Below are 15,600 nucleotides of genomic sequence, written 5' to 3'. Positions count from 1 at the left end.
TCCAGAGATTTAAGGAATGTACATGGGACTCTTCTGCCTAATGCCAATTGCTGCAGTGGTCTGCTAGATGCTTTGATTAATTACATTTTAAATTTTGCAATCAATTTCATGATGTCTTGCATGAGCTGACAAAAAAAATACCAGTCTTGACATGGATATTTCCCATGAACATAGAGCCTTGCGGAGGTTCATGGTCACGGAACAAGGAAGATGTTTGCGTGTCGTTTTACCATGGAAGAGCATTTTAGGGATAAGCCGGAGTGTCCAGAATGCCGTGGTCTCTGATTTGTCATGCAGGAATTTGGTTCTGTGGAATTCTCCCAGAATTTAAATTTGGTTTCTAACTTGTGTTGAGTCTTAAAATGTTTTGGTGCTGTCATTGAGACCCATAAGGCTGAATGCTTTTACAGAAATCCATCAAATAGAGTTGAACTCTGGGGTTAGACCTAAAGCACTGCCTGCTAGCATGTTTCTAGGCTTGACTGAGATATGTAATGATGCAGGAGATAGCTTTACCAGTGATCCAGAGATCTGACTGCTGAATAGAAGACTCCTAGGCAATTCACCAGTAAATTTTTAGCTGGGTCTAAAAAGGTGACAGTTACCATGTCCAGAGGAAAACTTGTTTGGGGAATACTCTTCTTCCAACTGGTGTGGTGACTGGTATTACTTCCATCTGTCCTGTCGTTATTAGATAAATATATAAATATCTTTATGTAAAGATATTTAGGTATGCTGCTTTATATAAAGATACTAGATATGCTGCTACATCTATTAAGTCTGCAAATTTATAGCAGGTTACACTGGAATATAAAAATGTTCTTCAGTCAGTAAGTCATTTAGAGGATTGAATTGGATCCTAAATATATGTGCTAATTGAGCAAGAAATGTATGTCAAATGAAAAATGTTGGACTAAATGACTATTTAAATATTTTATGCAGGGACTATATTATCTTCACAGTAAAGGAAAAATGCACAGAGATATAAAGGTAAGTAGAAACAGAAGGGGGGTTTGGTACTTTTAAAATAGGCTACATCACCTCCAGTGGTCTTTACTGTTACGTATCAATTTTCAGTATATTTCTGAATATGTAGGGTTTTTAATCTATTAGAATGAAATAAAAGTTAATGCCCAAGGGAAAAAAAAAATCTTTCTTTAAAATACATCCAAGGAAATAGTTTGTTCTTTTTCTTGGAGCCACACATACTGTTTATGTGGACCAGTGCTGTAAAATTTAGGCATCAGCTGGTGTCCAGAGCAGTATGTGTTCAGATGGCTATCAGGGTGCAGGCTCTGTGCAAAAGAAAGGTTTGCTCTTTCCATAGCTTTTCCAGGGAGCTCAATATCCCCTTCGTTTTGAACCAGCTTTGGCTTCTTGCATCTTGGTGAGCAGATTGCAGGGCAGCGGCTGCTGTTCTGTGTGGTTCTTGGAGACTACTTCTGTCCCCTCCCTCGCATGCTAAAAATAGTGAGGGTGCTGCAAATCAGGCTATTAGTACTGACTTACTTAAATCTCCATCTCAGCAAAGCTATACCAAAAGTGGCTTGTTCAGACTCTTACACTCTGTTATAGTTTCCTTCTGGTGCTTCCTGTTGACTTTTTGTTCCTGAAGTTTTACTGCCTAGTCTTTCCAAAGCCGTTCCAAACCTGGCAAGCTTCCTCCTGGAAATCTGACAGTAAATCATCATATTCTTTTGTGTTGTCGCATGCTGCTGGTTTGGCTGGTTTTGCTTTCTTTTTTCCCCAGCAGCTTCAACTGTAGTTGCCTTCATGCAGCCTGATTCCAAGTTGTTCTCAATGGTTGCAGAAGAATATTTGGGTTTTGAGCAATCACAAAAGTAATTTCTGAATGAAAGATTACTTCAGGCACCCAAATTAAATGTTTCCCATTATACTTTATAGAATGCTTGTAAGGATACAGTGCACAGATACTTCTTCCAAGCAGAACTGTGCTGATAAAAAATGCTTACGGTGCTTACATTGAGAGGAATTTTTTTTTTAAATAAAGCTGTTCTCATGAGTATGGAAAAGTACTATCTTCATCTGCAGATTGCCTGACTGCTGAATTGTGTTTGCTTCTCTCAGTAGCTAAGTTACATGTTTGGAGTACCTGTCCTGTTAGCTTGAAAGGTGAACAAGGTCAAGAGCATGTAAGCAGGGTTGTTACACTGTTTGCCAAGCTCATTAACTGTACTTGTGCAGCATGGGCCAAGTTAGCTGTGTTTTATTGCAGGCCTGACTTTTCCTGCTCTGGGAAAAGCCATAATCTGTAAAAACACACGTTTTTGGAGGTTCATCTCTGCTGCCTTTCCATATGCCTGATGAGCAGTGCAGTGCTGACATTTGGAGCTGTGTTTAGCCAGCTCTAACCTTTACTCTGCTCAACCTATACCTGGTTTCAGTCTTCACATCAGGTTTGTTTTCAGTCCTTTTATCTTGTAATTTTGTAACACAAACACTCTGCTTTGGGTTAATTTTGGTTATTGAGCTGAAGTGAGTGGTACACACAGCCACACAAAAATGACCTCTCCAAATCCAGCACTAGCAGAATGCTCTGTTGCATAAGGACGGAAGTAGCTTTGCTAAATGCTTGATTATTTAGGCAGGTCCTTAGGCTATAATTATAAGCATAGCTCTCAAACAAGACAAAATGAGCTCCTACTTATGAAAAGAAAATAAAATTGTTTCCACTTTGACCTTTAGAGTTCCTGTTTCCTTTGAGTCATTGTAAATAGAAAAAAGTAAGAATTTATCAGCACAGGCAAATACTGTTTATTGAGGGGTTTTGTGTGCAATGCAAACTCTGTAGTACCATAGGCTAAACTAAAAATTAATGAAAAACACTGCATATCCAAGGAGTTTCTTTAATAACAGAATGGCAACTTGCTAATTTCACAGACATTTCCTTGATAAGGCTGCAGGTTTATTGAACACAATCCTGGCTTTGTCTTTGGCCCCTAATTTGCTGTAAGATCTCACGTATTTCCTTTTTTAATGTGGTTTTGAAGGAATTGGCATGTTTTAATTCAAGTAAACCTTTCTTTTTTAAAGGGAGCAAACATTCTTTTAACGGATAATGGACATGTAAAATTAGGTGAGTTAATACATCTTAGTGCTTAAAAAAATTAATATTTTTATGTGGTCTAAGAAGCAGCATGCTCTGTTTTGTTTAATGAGGTGATGGTTCATGTAAGGAATTAGTGAATACCAGAATTCTTTTTATCTTGCTGGTAGTATCTAACTAAACCATCCAGTTAGTATCTGAGGATGGGTTGGAGTAATTTTGGAACTGCGAGGTAAAAGACCTGATATTGTAAGGGAAAAGTAAAAAATCACAGAGTTTTATAAATTTTTAATAAAATCTACCATCCAGAGTCTTTAAATGTGAAATGTACCTTGAAAGCTTATCTGAAAGAATCTCTTTGGTAACACAAAATGATGTGTTTTATCATATTAAAACACTGCATGTACCTGTTAGGTCTTCTGTGCCAGCCTGTTCTTCCTTGTGGGATGAGGGACATTTGTTTGCATGTTTGGCAAGTGACTGAGGGGAGCTGACCAATGGTATCTGAGACACACCAAGTTTCTGTTATTTGCTTTTGTTATTTATCTTTTGTTAAATATTTCCAGTATATGTAAGAACCTTTTAACAGTGGGGAAACCAAACTTGTGTTCATTAACAATTAATTACATCAAATCACTTGTTAACTGTCATTTTGTTTTTGCCTTTTTTTTTTTAATAGCTGATTTTGGAGTATCTGCACAGATAACAGCTACAATTGCCAAAAGGAAATCATTCATTGGCACCCCATATTGGTAACTGTATTTTACTTGACCATTAATGTAATATAACACTGATATTGACCATTAATATAATGGTAACACATATTGTTGAAAAATTGTGACAAAAGCATGCTCTGTCCCTTCCTGGGTAGACTAACCACTAAAGGCTGTGTCAGACTTTCTGGTGATCGTATCTGTGTTACTTATTCCAAATCCTGAACTAGCTGAGTGTCAGAGAAAAGGCTTTAATGCTCTGAAAAATTAAAAGGCTGGGTAGTGCCATCACCATTGACTAATTTATCTTAATTCAGTAAAACTTAAAAACTAGCAGCAATTTTGCTTGTTTTTAACTTTGATCTTAAATATTTCTTTTATTCCCTGATTTTCCGTTTTGTCATTTTGTGTTTCTTCCCCTGCAACCTAGATACAGGTTTTCTGCAGCTTTTCAGTTGATGAGTTTCATTTGTCTTCACAGATACACAGACTTTTGCCACTTGTGAACTGTTTCTCTAAGCCATTTTTCCCCTTATTTACTTGAACTGTTTGAATTCTGTGATACAGTTCTATCTGTACTGCATCTCTATTCTTCCCCCATTAAACTAGTGTGTATTTTTCTTCTTATCGGAAGTTCTGTCTTTCATTTTATCCTTTTCCTGCTGGAAGTGGTTTTTCCCTTTCACCTTGAAGTAAATGAGACACATTCTCCACTGTAAAATAGCACTTTTTTTGTATATTTCACAGACATATTTAAATTCTGTAGTCTGACATAGTAGGTGCAAGATAAAAATATATATTATGAAAAAACCCCAATGTTCAAGTATTGACTTGAAATAGCCAAGCACGGTATTTTTAGCATTCTTCTTCACAGCAAGGCTTCACTTCCCTTTCAGAATAACACAAAAACCCATCAGTCATGATTTTGTGATTGGTTTGTGTCTCTTTCCCAAGGTGTCTGGGTGACCTCAGTCCTTGCCTGTAACTTTCAAATTGCGCCAGGCTTCTCAAATAACCTTAAATAATAACTTCAAAAGCATTACATAGGTTAATGCTGACAAAAAGCTTCAGTTCTTTGCAGAGCTTCTGAGAGATTTGAGAGCAGAAGTAAAGAAGCAAAATTTTTGAGATTGCAGAGAAGAAAAATTTAGTTGAAGCAGGCCACATGGAGGTTTTAGTGGTCATTAGATCTAGATGTGTCTCAGGGCAGGTGAACTGCAGTGCTAGTAACCCTCCTATTTAAATATTTTGCCCGTGTTTCCCCTCTGCTGTGGTAAGCCTCCTTTTTGATTTAGAATGATTGGGATTTAATGAACTCTGGAAAGAATGTATCTAAATACAGTTTATTTATGCAGGCTTGAAGTAAGTTCTACCACCAAACCTGCTGATGTTTTCAGATCTACAGATACAGATTGGAAGGGACTCACAAGGATCATTGAGTCCAGCTCTCGGCCCTGCACAGGACATGCTCAAGTGTCACACCATGTGCCTGAGAGCATTGTCCAAACACTTTTTGAGCTCTGGCAGACTTGGTGCTGTGACCACAGGATACCTGTATTTGAATAATGCATCAGCTGAGATGCTGCTTGCTGATTTACTGGAGCGCTCTCTAAGTGACTTTGTCTGTGTTACATTTATTGAGTTATTTGGTGCTGCTTTTCAGGTGATCTGGACTAATAAAGCTCAAAGCTAAGAAATACTAACATGTTGGCCACCTCGTAGGGCTACATAGGACAATCAAATTCATAATTCACTTTGGCTGTTCAAAACACATGACAATTCCAAGTGAATAATTTCCTTTAGGTATTCCTGTTTGTGTGCCAGTTATGTTTGTTCATTTTTGCCACCTGTGAATGTGAAACCACTTTGTTGACTTAAAAGAGGTCAGCTGACATGAGTGAGACAGACTTTACAAACAAGGAGTGCTCTATACAGAGGTGACAATGAGTCTCATGCTTTCAGGATGCAAGAAAGCTGACTTTCTATTACTACTTCTCTTGTTAGAATTCTTTTCTTCTAAGTCAGTGGATCACTTTCTAGGCAATACGTAAATTTGGATATTATGTGGATTTTATTGTAGCTGAATAATTATACTTCCGGCTCTTTGGTTGTTGAGTAGTATTTAGTCTGAGACAGATTGATTTCATCCACTTACTCCTAAATGACCATTTTAGAAACTGCCTATTAGTTACTAGATGATGACTGAGGGAAACTTCAGGTGTACATTGCATGATTTTTTACACACACACTTATGTTTGTGTATATCTATATATACTGTGACTTTGTAGATTGAGAGTGTTAAGGAAGAGAATACTCAACTCATGTGTACAGAAGAATGTTTATGGTGAGAAGTTTACCTAAAAATGTCTTTTACCATTTAGGATGGCACCAGAAGTTGCTGCGGTAGAAAGGAAAGGTGGCTATAACCAGCTCTGTGATCTGTGGGCAGTTGGAATAACTGCAATAGAGCTTGCCGAACTTCAGCCTCCAATGTTTGACCTACATCCAATGAGGTTAGTAAGGGGTTTTAACTTGGTGGGTAAATGCAGCTAATTAAATAATCCATTTGAAGAGATGGCTGTGTGTTCTTGTGGGTTTTGGATGTCCTGCAGGGCACTGGGCTGAGTGTTCTGAGTGAACAGGACAGAAATTATAACAACTCTTTCTGGTGCATAAGTGTATAATGTCCTGGTTGAGTCTCTTAAACTGATTTGGCTTCTTCCTGCCTATTAAATAAAGTGTTTAATAATTTATCTCGTGTATCTATTGCAGCATAGCCACAGAAATGCTGTTGTTCTTTTTTTTTTCAGAGCACTTTTTCTAATGACAAAAAGCAACTTCCAGCCTCCTAAATTAAAGGACAAAATGAAATGGTAAGTACTTTTCTGTTTCAGTAGCTAATGAAGGTACTTTACTGGGAAATTGATTTTAATGTTTAGCACTTTGTTTTACAGGTCCAATAGTTTCCATCATTTTGTGAAAATGGCACTTACAAAAAATCCTAAAAAAAGACCTACAGCTGAAAAGTTGCTACAGGTATAAATTTATGTATGAGGGGTTTTTTAAAGTTATAAAATTAAAATATGCTTAATGTGAGCAGCTGGAATTCTAATCTCTGTGTTTCCCTCTGTCTTTCAGCATCCCTTTGTTACCCAGCCATTAAATCGAAGTCTTGCCATTGAACTTCTGGATAAAATGAATAATCCTGATCATTCCACTTATCATGATTTTGATGATGATGATCCTGAGGTAGGAATATGTTTTAATTAAGGGATTTTTTTGCCAGCAAAACTAAACTATTGTGATTTATTGAGCCCCAGGATTTTTTTGTGATCTGGAAATAGTCTCAAGGGTTGCTTTTACTTTTGGTTGTGCTGCTCTGTCACACATACAGGCACTTAGCAAAAATCATTATATTTTTGGAAAGGGAAGCTCAAAGAGAAAGAGATTTAGATACTTCAAAATTTTGTTTATTGTTGTTCAACAGTTTTGAAACAGTAAATATGGTCTGCTTCTCCAGTCCTGAGTTCTGTCATGCATTCTACTGTATGTTTCTTTATGGAGTTATGTTTCCATCTGCAAAGAAAGCATTCATAAAAATGATTTTATACCTGTGTAGGAGAGAATGATCCTGTAATGTTTTTGTCAAATGGTTTGATGTGTGTTTTTTGCAGATTGTATTTTTCCATCTTAGAATATTCTGAAACTTGATTTCACTTACAGTTTCATCAAAGAGTTTCTGATTTTCTGCTCAAACAGCTGGGAAAAAGTAGCCTGCTTATGTAAGATGATAAAGAGCACAGGACTGAAGTGTTTAATACAGAAGAGAAAACAGATATTCTGTTACTTCATCCTGTCTTCATACTTTACTGCATGTTAGCAAATACTTCCCCAATGTTTACAGTTCCCTTTTTTTTGAAGAAAAAATGTAATCCTTTTAACACAAATGCCACTGATTCTTGAATTGCATTTTTTTTGGTGATTTTTAATGGGTAAACTAGTTTAAAAATGCCTTCCAAGTAAAAGAAGCTTAAACGAGGCAACTAATTTAAGAGACTAATTTTCAGATTTTACAAGTTAAATGAGCTTTTAGCCCCTTGAACAGCAAAGACAAGTTGACTTGCACCAAGTCTATCTTAAAAGCTAAAATAAAAAGTGTGGAAAGAAGCCAAAGTGAAATAGATAATTTTTTATGTTATGGAGTGCAGTGCTTGCATATTTTCCAAAAGAGATGGAAAGAGATGAAGGCATAAGGATGGAATAATAATCAAAACTTTTAGAAGCAAATGCACACAGTGGAGCACATTTAATAGATTTTTCTGATAAAAAAAAATTAAGTCAAATACAAGAAATCCCTTGATGTGGTTGGCTTTCAGGTCACTTAAGAGAAAGGTGTCTGATTCCTGATGGAGTCAGCACTGAGTAACTTGGATCTTCTCACCATAAGCTCTTGAGTGTCCTTTAGTTCTCTCTCTGCTCATTGATGAGTGAGAGCTCTGAGGCCCTTCAGGTGGTGTTTCTGTGGAAAGCAGAAAACCAAAGCTTTCATGAGCTGCTGTAAGAAGAAAGGTAGTGTGCTTCCTGTGAGTGAGCTGCTCAGCTCTGTGAGGCTTCCCTCCCAGGCTTTCCTGGGAGATTGTGCTGAAACCATGTACCATTTCCCTGTGTCACTGGTGTATCTTTTTAGTAGGACTCTTGACCTTCATTTTGGGCTGCTCAGGTGGAGACTTTCTCTTCTCCTCTTGCATGGAGTACCAGTCTGCATTTTATTGATAATTACTGGTAGCTTACAAAATAGTGTTCATTCTTACATGTCCCTTGTGACTTAGCATGAAGAGGGCTCTTCTGTTTTCTACTGTATGGCTTATCAGTTATCCCATAATGAAGTGTGGTATCAGGAGGAAAAACTATGCCTTGTCTGGGGAGAAGTTGAGCAAGTTTTGTATTTCAGATGAAGAATCTCACCAAGGCAAAGCAGTCATTGGCATTGTGGTCTTTCCATATAATAAAATGAGTGGAATAAGAAGTGTATGTTATGCACAATTTAACTTGCTCCATAACTTTCTTGCTCATAGAGGCAGCTGGAGATGTTAATTTAGGGATTGGCCAGTGCTGTACTTGTCACAATTGCCTGAATGCATCCAGCAAAAATCAAAAGAAGTGATAAAATGTGGTACAACATAACACAGTATAAAAACACCATTGAGAATCTAGAGCCTCAGACATATTCCCCAGTTTGTCTAGAGCTATTGATTTTTTTGACTGGTGGTGGTAATGTTTTGGGGTTTTTTGATGGGTTGTTTTTCTTTTTTGGAGACTAGAGATCTTTTCTGTCAGTGGTCTTTGAAGGGAAGTCTGCTGCCCACTGTGGTGACAGGTCTTCACTTGGCCTGCGCTGCTTTTAGGGGGATGCAATCTGTTACTGCTTGGATAGTCTGCAGAGCTGAGAAGTTGATCTGAATTTGCCACCACTCTGAAGAGTACCATACTACATCTTTAAATCATTCTGAACTCAAAGGTGAAGTGTTTAATGTGTGAAAACAAAAAACCATGATGGCATCATTTGGGTATAATCAAAAAGGTTCTTCTGTTCATGCAGTTGTTACTTGTTTGACAACAGTATCTGAAACTGACATTTCCAGCATATTTCCCTATCCCAGCTCATGGAGGGCTTCACTTAATTTCCCATTCAGTCATGGGCAGGATCTCTGGTTGGGACTCTGGACTTAGGAGATGTTGACAATTGCCTGTTCTTCCCTTTTCTGTGGCAGTGATTCTCAGGATGGATGTGATATTAGCTGAAAAGGCTGCAAAGAGGAAACTGCTCATGTTTTATGTGTAGCACACTGCAAGTTTTGGGGATAAGATTGCTTTTGAGATCTGTGCCATGATGGAAATTGTGCCCAACTGGCATTTGTGCCAGGAAGTTAACCTACATTCCTTTGTCCTCCTGCACAGCTCAGATGTCAGGTGTTGGTGTCAGCCTGTTGTCAGTGCAGGTATTTCAAGGTGACTTGAGGACTTTGTCCTCATGACTGAGAGATGAAGATTTGATCCTGAATGTAATTCTGTGGTCATGGAGAAGGTGACTGGAGGACAGGCTCTGTCTATAGTGCAACACAGACATCTGTGTCTGGGTGCAGGTACTCACACAGTATTGCTGCAAAGGTGAAAATACCTCCTGCTGGGCTCCTGGTGCTGGCATTACAGATGCACACACATCATACACAACCAGGCAGTGCCTCTTAATAAAAGATTATAAATGAGCAGCCTTTCAGCATGCAGTATCAGATCAATCCTTGACATGCTGTTCCATACCATTTTCGAAGCTCAAAGAGTACGCAGTAGACCAAATGGAACTGTGGAAAGGAAGGATTGACATAAGCTGTGAGAAACAGAAAAACTGCTGCTGAGATATGTGGGAGAAAATACACACCCACAATCTGTAAGTCTCTTCAGTTTCGAGGAAGAGCAAAGTGAACAAAAATGGGAGGTGAAACACCATGTATGTGTGTTGGATCCTAATAGGAAGCAAGAAAGTATTGTGTGAGGAAAAGGGGAGAAGGGAAATTATGTTTTCAGGTAGTATTTGAGGAATGAACTGTTTCTGAGCTATTCATGACTGTGATAGTACAGCAACAATATTGGTAACAAAAGCATACAGAAGGGTGATTCACATGCAAAGATGCTCACCATGGACCTTGAGGCAGTGAACAAGGGTGGACAATGCCCCCACATTTCTGAGAGAACTTGCAGTGGTGCATGTAGGAAGGAGAGGAAATCCAACAGAGGGGAAAAAAAGAAAGCCAGGTTTTAAAGCACAGAACACTTCATCCTGTAGAGAAGTAAATGGAAATTCAGGGAAAAAATAGACGTGGAATATAAATATGAAGGTGAATTTGTAGAAGTTTTACTATCTCTCTTGCCACACAGCACAGGAGTACCAGGAATACTCCTGTCTATTCAGCTTTGAAAACCTCAGGCAGGTTTCTCATCTGCTTAAATAATGTAACTGATGACATTTTAGGAATCAATTTTAGTTAGAAGCTGGGAAAGTGATTTCGGTATCTAATGGAATGAAATCTGCCAGTAAGTCAGATTTAGACTTACTGCTTATTTTAAAAACTACCAATAGCCTTAAACTGAATGGTGAAAAATGAAATGCTCTATGAGCAAAGACAAATGCTGGCTAGCATTAGCTTTATTTGTTCAAATGCAGTGTTCTAAAACCCCTTATATTGAAGGCACTCAACAGTTAAAATGTCTCCAAATAATTTTAATATATTAAAAATTGCATGCAGTCTTTACATTTAGCTTTCACTTGATTTCTTTTTTTTTAATATTACGCTCAAGAAGCCTGCTAAAAACTGTTACACACTACAGGGTTTCAAGTGAGTATGTTTTGGTATTGAAATATTTTATTTTTCCCTTCTAGCCTCTTGTTGTGCCTCACAGAATTCATTCAACAAGTAGAAATGGGAGAGAAGAAAAAACACGCTCCGAAATAAACTGTAAGCACATGTAATGTGACAATATGATGTATTTAATCATTGATATTATTTCAGCTGGTATTTTGGGTATCTGACATATATAGAAGCATTTTTAATGATGCATAGGAAAATGAAAACTTAGGCTCTTTCACTTAAGGATATAGGTTCTTTAAAATATTTGGGTACACCCTTTGCCAGCACTACAGCAAAGATGATTATTGCTTCATCTTAATTGAACAAGACACAGCCTGAGCTCTTCTGAGAGCTGATTGACATAGTTTCATGTGTTGCTCCAGCAAGGATATTCAGACCAATGCCAGATTCAGCTGGGTAACAATGGCAAAGGATTATTTTTTCTTCCTTAATTCAGTAGCTTGGATTTGCTTTTGAATTGAAACAATCCCATAGAGGTCAGGAAGGGAGGAGGTTGATCACTGGCTATTAAAAACAGACTCCATCCCCCTAGTTGTAGTAATTCTTTTGCTTGAATTAATTCAGAGCAGTACTCAGAGCTTTAGCTGTCTTCTCTTAAGGTAAAATTGAGAGTAGGAGTGTTCAAGAAGTCCTGCCAAAGAGTTGTTGTGGTAAGTCACTCCAAACATCATTCAGCACTCCTTAGTGCTAGTGAGTCTCCCAGAAGAACAGATCCAACAGTGAATTCACACCATGGCTAGTTTTTTCTAAAAATTACAGCTAAAAAATGCACCTCTAAAGAGCACACTTCACTGCCCTGTTTGCTCAGTGGTTTTCCTGTTCCTTCTAATGAGTAGGTGAGGCAAATGGTGATTGGGCTGCCTTTGTGATAAAGAGTACTTTCTGGGCCCATTAGTTTCTAGCAGGCACAAGTTTGGTATGTCCATGTGTCACAAGTTTCTGTCAGTGAGGATATGATACACTCATTAAACTGATTTTTTTCTTTTTTGTTAGCCTTTGAAGCTAAGTCTTTGTCTAACTACAGTCCAACTTCTTGTTTTTATTTTCTCCCCTTTAGTTGGCCAAGTAAAGTTTGATCCACCCTTGAGGAAAGAGACAGAGCCCCATCATGAATTTGTGAGTAACAAGCGGCATGAGCTATGCACTACACATTATTCCCTACAAATATCTGTGGAGGAGGAGAAATCCAAGATGTATAGCATGCTTCCTTGGTACTACTGAACTTGTTAGTGATTTTACTGACAAGTTGTAACAGTGGCTTTTTGGTGCCATTACACTCACTGTATGTAGCAAACCTCTGTATTTGTGGTTTCTGCCAGGTGTGCTGTATGTGCTAAGCAACAGCCCTTTGTGTTGCAGGTTACCTATATCCTTTGTACCTCACTGCCCAGTATAGCATTCCCTTTATTTACAGAGTTGTTTTTTTAATTAATTCCTGTGTGTACTCAACTGTTTTTCTCCCTCATTCTTGTATTGACAATGGAAATAATAAAATTGAGAGCTTGAGGGGAGAGGTACAATGCATTTTAAAAGAATTTCCTCTCTGAAAAATCCTTCTGTGGCCCTGTGTCACAGATGAGCCATGCTGAGTCTGGCAGCTGATACTTTCTGCCAAGGTGTATTGCCAGTGATTTCTTCCTGTGGGCCCATCAGTACAAGGGGTGTAAGAACTCAAGCTGTGGGGGAAAAGGTGTCTGTGCTGTGTCACACACAATTGCAGTAGCTTCCTCTCTTCTCTGGAGACTGTTGCTTTCCACATTTGTGCACTTGGGCAGTTTCTTCACATTCCTGGACAAAAAGACACTCCTTTGCTTCCTCACCGCAGACTTGTGTGTTCATTTTGTTTTCCTAAGGCAGGTGTTACAGAGAAAAAGTTGGCTTAGTAGATAGGTGGGAGGGACAGTGGCTTTGCTCTGAGTTGGTTTTTGGAAGGGTGTGTACTTAGGAATGTACTTCTGTAGTCTACAAACCACATGTGAGTCGGATTTCTGACACAGACTTCCTTGTGGTGCTTTGTAGTTGTACTGAAATAATCCTTCCAAGTGCTTTGCCCTTTGGTAGTGGGTCAGCAGACTCTGGCTGTGTGAGGTTGTATTTAACCAGGCTCGTCCTCAGAACTGGCTGGACAGAGAGCCTCAGTTTCTGGTGCCTGTTTGAGATGGAGGAGAACAGCTGACCAAATCACACATGGGATTTAGAGAAGTATTTCAGATGTGTTACTTAGACCGTGACATAACTGTGTCATTTAGGAGCCCTGGTTATGTAAGTTTTTATTAAATATGATAATGAAGGCAGTGCTTCTACCCTAAACCCATCATTTAACTCAAAATTATTTTTGGGCTGATTCCAGGTTATCCTGTGTTTGCTTCCCTGTTGCATGGTCTGGATTGTAAAGAAAATGCAATTGGAAGCATTGTATTGTTGAAATTATCATGCTTTTGTTCATTAAGAATTTTATTTATACACTCACAATCATAATTGCAAAAGGATGTCAGTGGGGAGGCTGAAGTTTTAAAAATACTTTTCCCATTTCTTTCTTTTTATCAGTTGCTGAATATACAAACCATAATGGATAACTCCATGGGGCAGTGGTGCTTTTATTGCACCTTAGGAGCTTGAGTTGCTAAACTGGAGAGGGATTTTCTAAGGGGGTTAAAGCACAGCTTTTGAGAGCACTTCTTTGACAGGTGTTGTTGGAAGGGAGGAATCCAAGCCTTTTCCTACACTGTGTTAGCAGTCAGGACCTTTGCACTTTGGAATCTCAGAAGCCCTTGCTGCTTGGTGAAGGGACTTGAACCATCCAGATTAATTCTGATAAGAAAATATATTAGTGTTGTCTGTTCTGGTCAGATGTTTCATATTTGAAACCTGTCCAAAGAACTTCCCTCATCTCCCTGTCTGTAGGAGACATCTATAACTGTTTGTTTGGATCTTTCTGAAGAGGAAAATTAACTGCTCTGTGCTTTATGTCAGAAGGAAGCATGCAGACCTGATATGTTCTTCCCAGATAAAACAGATTTGTGATTTCAAAAATAATGATGTTGGGTCCAGAGACCAAATTAAAAGCATACAGGTATAGATTAGCTGTAGAACCAGTGGACATTTTAAATTGGCATGGCAGATTGCAAACAAGTGACCTATTCAAAGAATGGATGCTTTAGCAAAGAGCCTCAGCACAAACCAGTCTGTGGGAGAAATTTGTAGTAATCTACCTGCTCTGGCAGAGAAAGTCTTTGAAATGGAAGTGGGAGCAAGAGATGCCTGTGTCTTCCTCTAGCAGGAACAGTGGGGATCTGTTTTCATTAAAGCAGTTCTGATGCTTTTACTTGTGTCTCACCAAGCGTGTTTACACTTACACTCAGTTACTTATGTGTGTGAGTGCACAAAGGACTGGACCCCTGCAGCATGAGGAGTTATGGTCTGTGCTGCACTGAGATATTGAACTGGACTCTTACTGGGACAGTTTGTCACACATTACCACAGCTCAGCTGATGAGCAATAATTCATCATTTTGGTGTTTGGTAATGTGACCATTCCCTTAGCTGTGTTTTGCCCCCATCCTGAGAACTGTCTTAACATGGTTTTGAGTTTCAACTAACAGTATCTTTTTTTTTTTTTTAGCAAGAAAATTTACACTTATGTGCACCTGGCTTTCAGTCACAATATAAATAACTCGCTTTTCTTGATCTCTATCTAATGAACAGCCTGACAGTAGCGATTTTTTGGACAATTCAGAAGACATATACTACACTGCAAGATCTAACCTGGTATTTTTCATCTTATGCCTTTCTTTGTCAGTGTTAGTTTGGTCCTTGTTTTCCTTTTTGAAAGCTCATGTTTTGTCCTGTTGTTGTAGTAGTGGTGTTTTCATCTGTGTGAAAACCATTCAATGTAACTATTAGTCTGTATGTGTATTTCTGTAGTGTAGAAAGAAATTCTCAGTATGTGCAGCATTGTGACAGTATTTAACCTGTATTCATATTTACTTGAATTGCTCTTACAGAAGGGGCTTAGTGTTAATGCATTCATTCTCATTTCTTTACTGCCATACTGTGCATAATTTGTTTGTTTTTTGGAGGGTGATTGAAAATAGAAGAAACATTTTCTTTGTATTTTTGTCTGGTAGTTCCTTTAAGTGATCCCATGCAAGATATAAAATATATAAGTGTAAGTCTCTGAATTCTCCAGATGGTAATTATGTTACAGAATGAGTATACACTTAATAGAAATAACAGAAAGTGGGCTCATAACTGTTTTCAATGGTATTTGGCATCATATAAAGTCTGATACATATTCCACATTTTTTGTTGCTGCACTGCTAAAACATTTGGTTGTTAGCATCACACTGTAGAAATTACTGTAGGAAGTGAGTATTCTTATGTCTCTGCTCTTTGTG

At 38.2% G+C, this 15,600-nt stretch overlaps 1 protein-coding gene across 3 annotated transcripts in view; it reads left to right on the top strand.

Moving 5' to 3' along the window:
* MAP4K3 (mitogen-activated protein kinase kinase kinase kinase 3) overlaps window positions 1-15,600 on the top strand; it is a 66,632-nt gene that overhangs the window by 18,087 nt on the left and 32,945 nt on the right. For 2 of the 3 annotated variants that reach the window (XM_082303272.1, XM_082303271.1), the window contains exons 6-15: window positions 943-990; window positions 3,055-3,097; window positions 3,747-3,819; window positions 6,162-6,293; window positions 6,591-6,653; window positions 6,735-6,816; window positions 6,919-7,029; window positions 11,216-11,291; window positions 12,262-12,320; window positions 14,909-14,971. In XM_082303272.1, the coding sequence (XP_082159398.1) occupies window positions 943-990; window positions 3,055-3,097; window positions 3,747-3,819; window positions 6,162-6,293; window positions 6,591-6,653; window positions 6,735-6,816; window positions 6,919-7,029; window positions 11,216-11,291; window positions 12,262-12,320; window positions 14,909-14,971 (750 nt within the window). The remainder of the gene's footprint in view (window positions 1-942; window positions 991-3,054; window positions 3,098-3,746; window positions 3,820-6,161; window positions 6,294-6,590; window positions 6,654-6,734; window positions 6,817-6,918; window positions 7,030-11,215; window positions 11,292-12,261; window positions 12,321-14,908; window positions 14,972-15,600) is intronic. The other variant, XM_082303273.1, reaches the window with a different exon arrangement.

Source organism: Coloeus monedula (assembly GCF_965178545.1).
Source record: "Coloeus monedula genome assembly, chromosome: 2".
Classification (NCBI taxonomy): domain Eukaryota; kingdom Metazoa; phylum Chordata; class Aves; order Passeriformes; family Corvidae; genus Coloeus; species Coloeus monedula.
The sequence above is the reverse complement of the archived record's forward strand: the minus strand, read 5'-3'. Positions and strand labels throughout refer to the sequence as shown.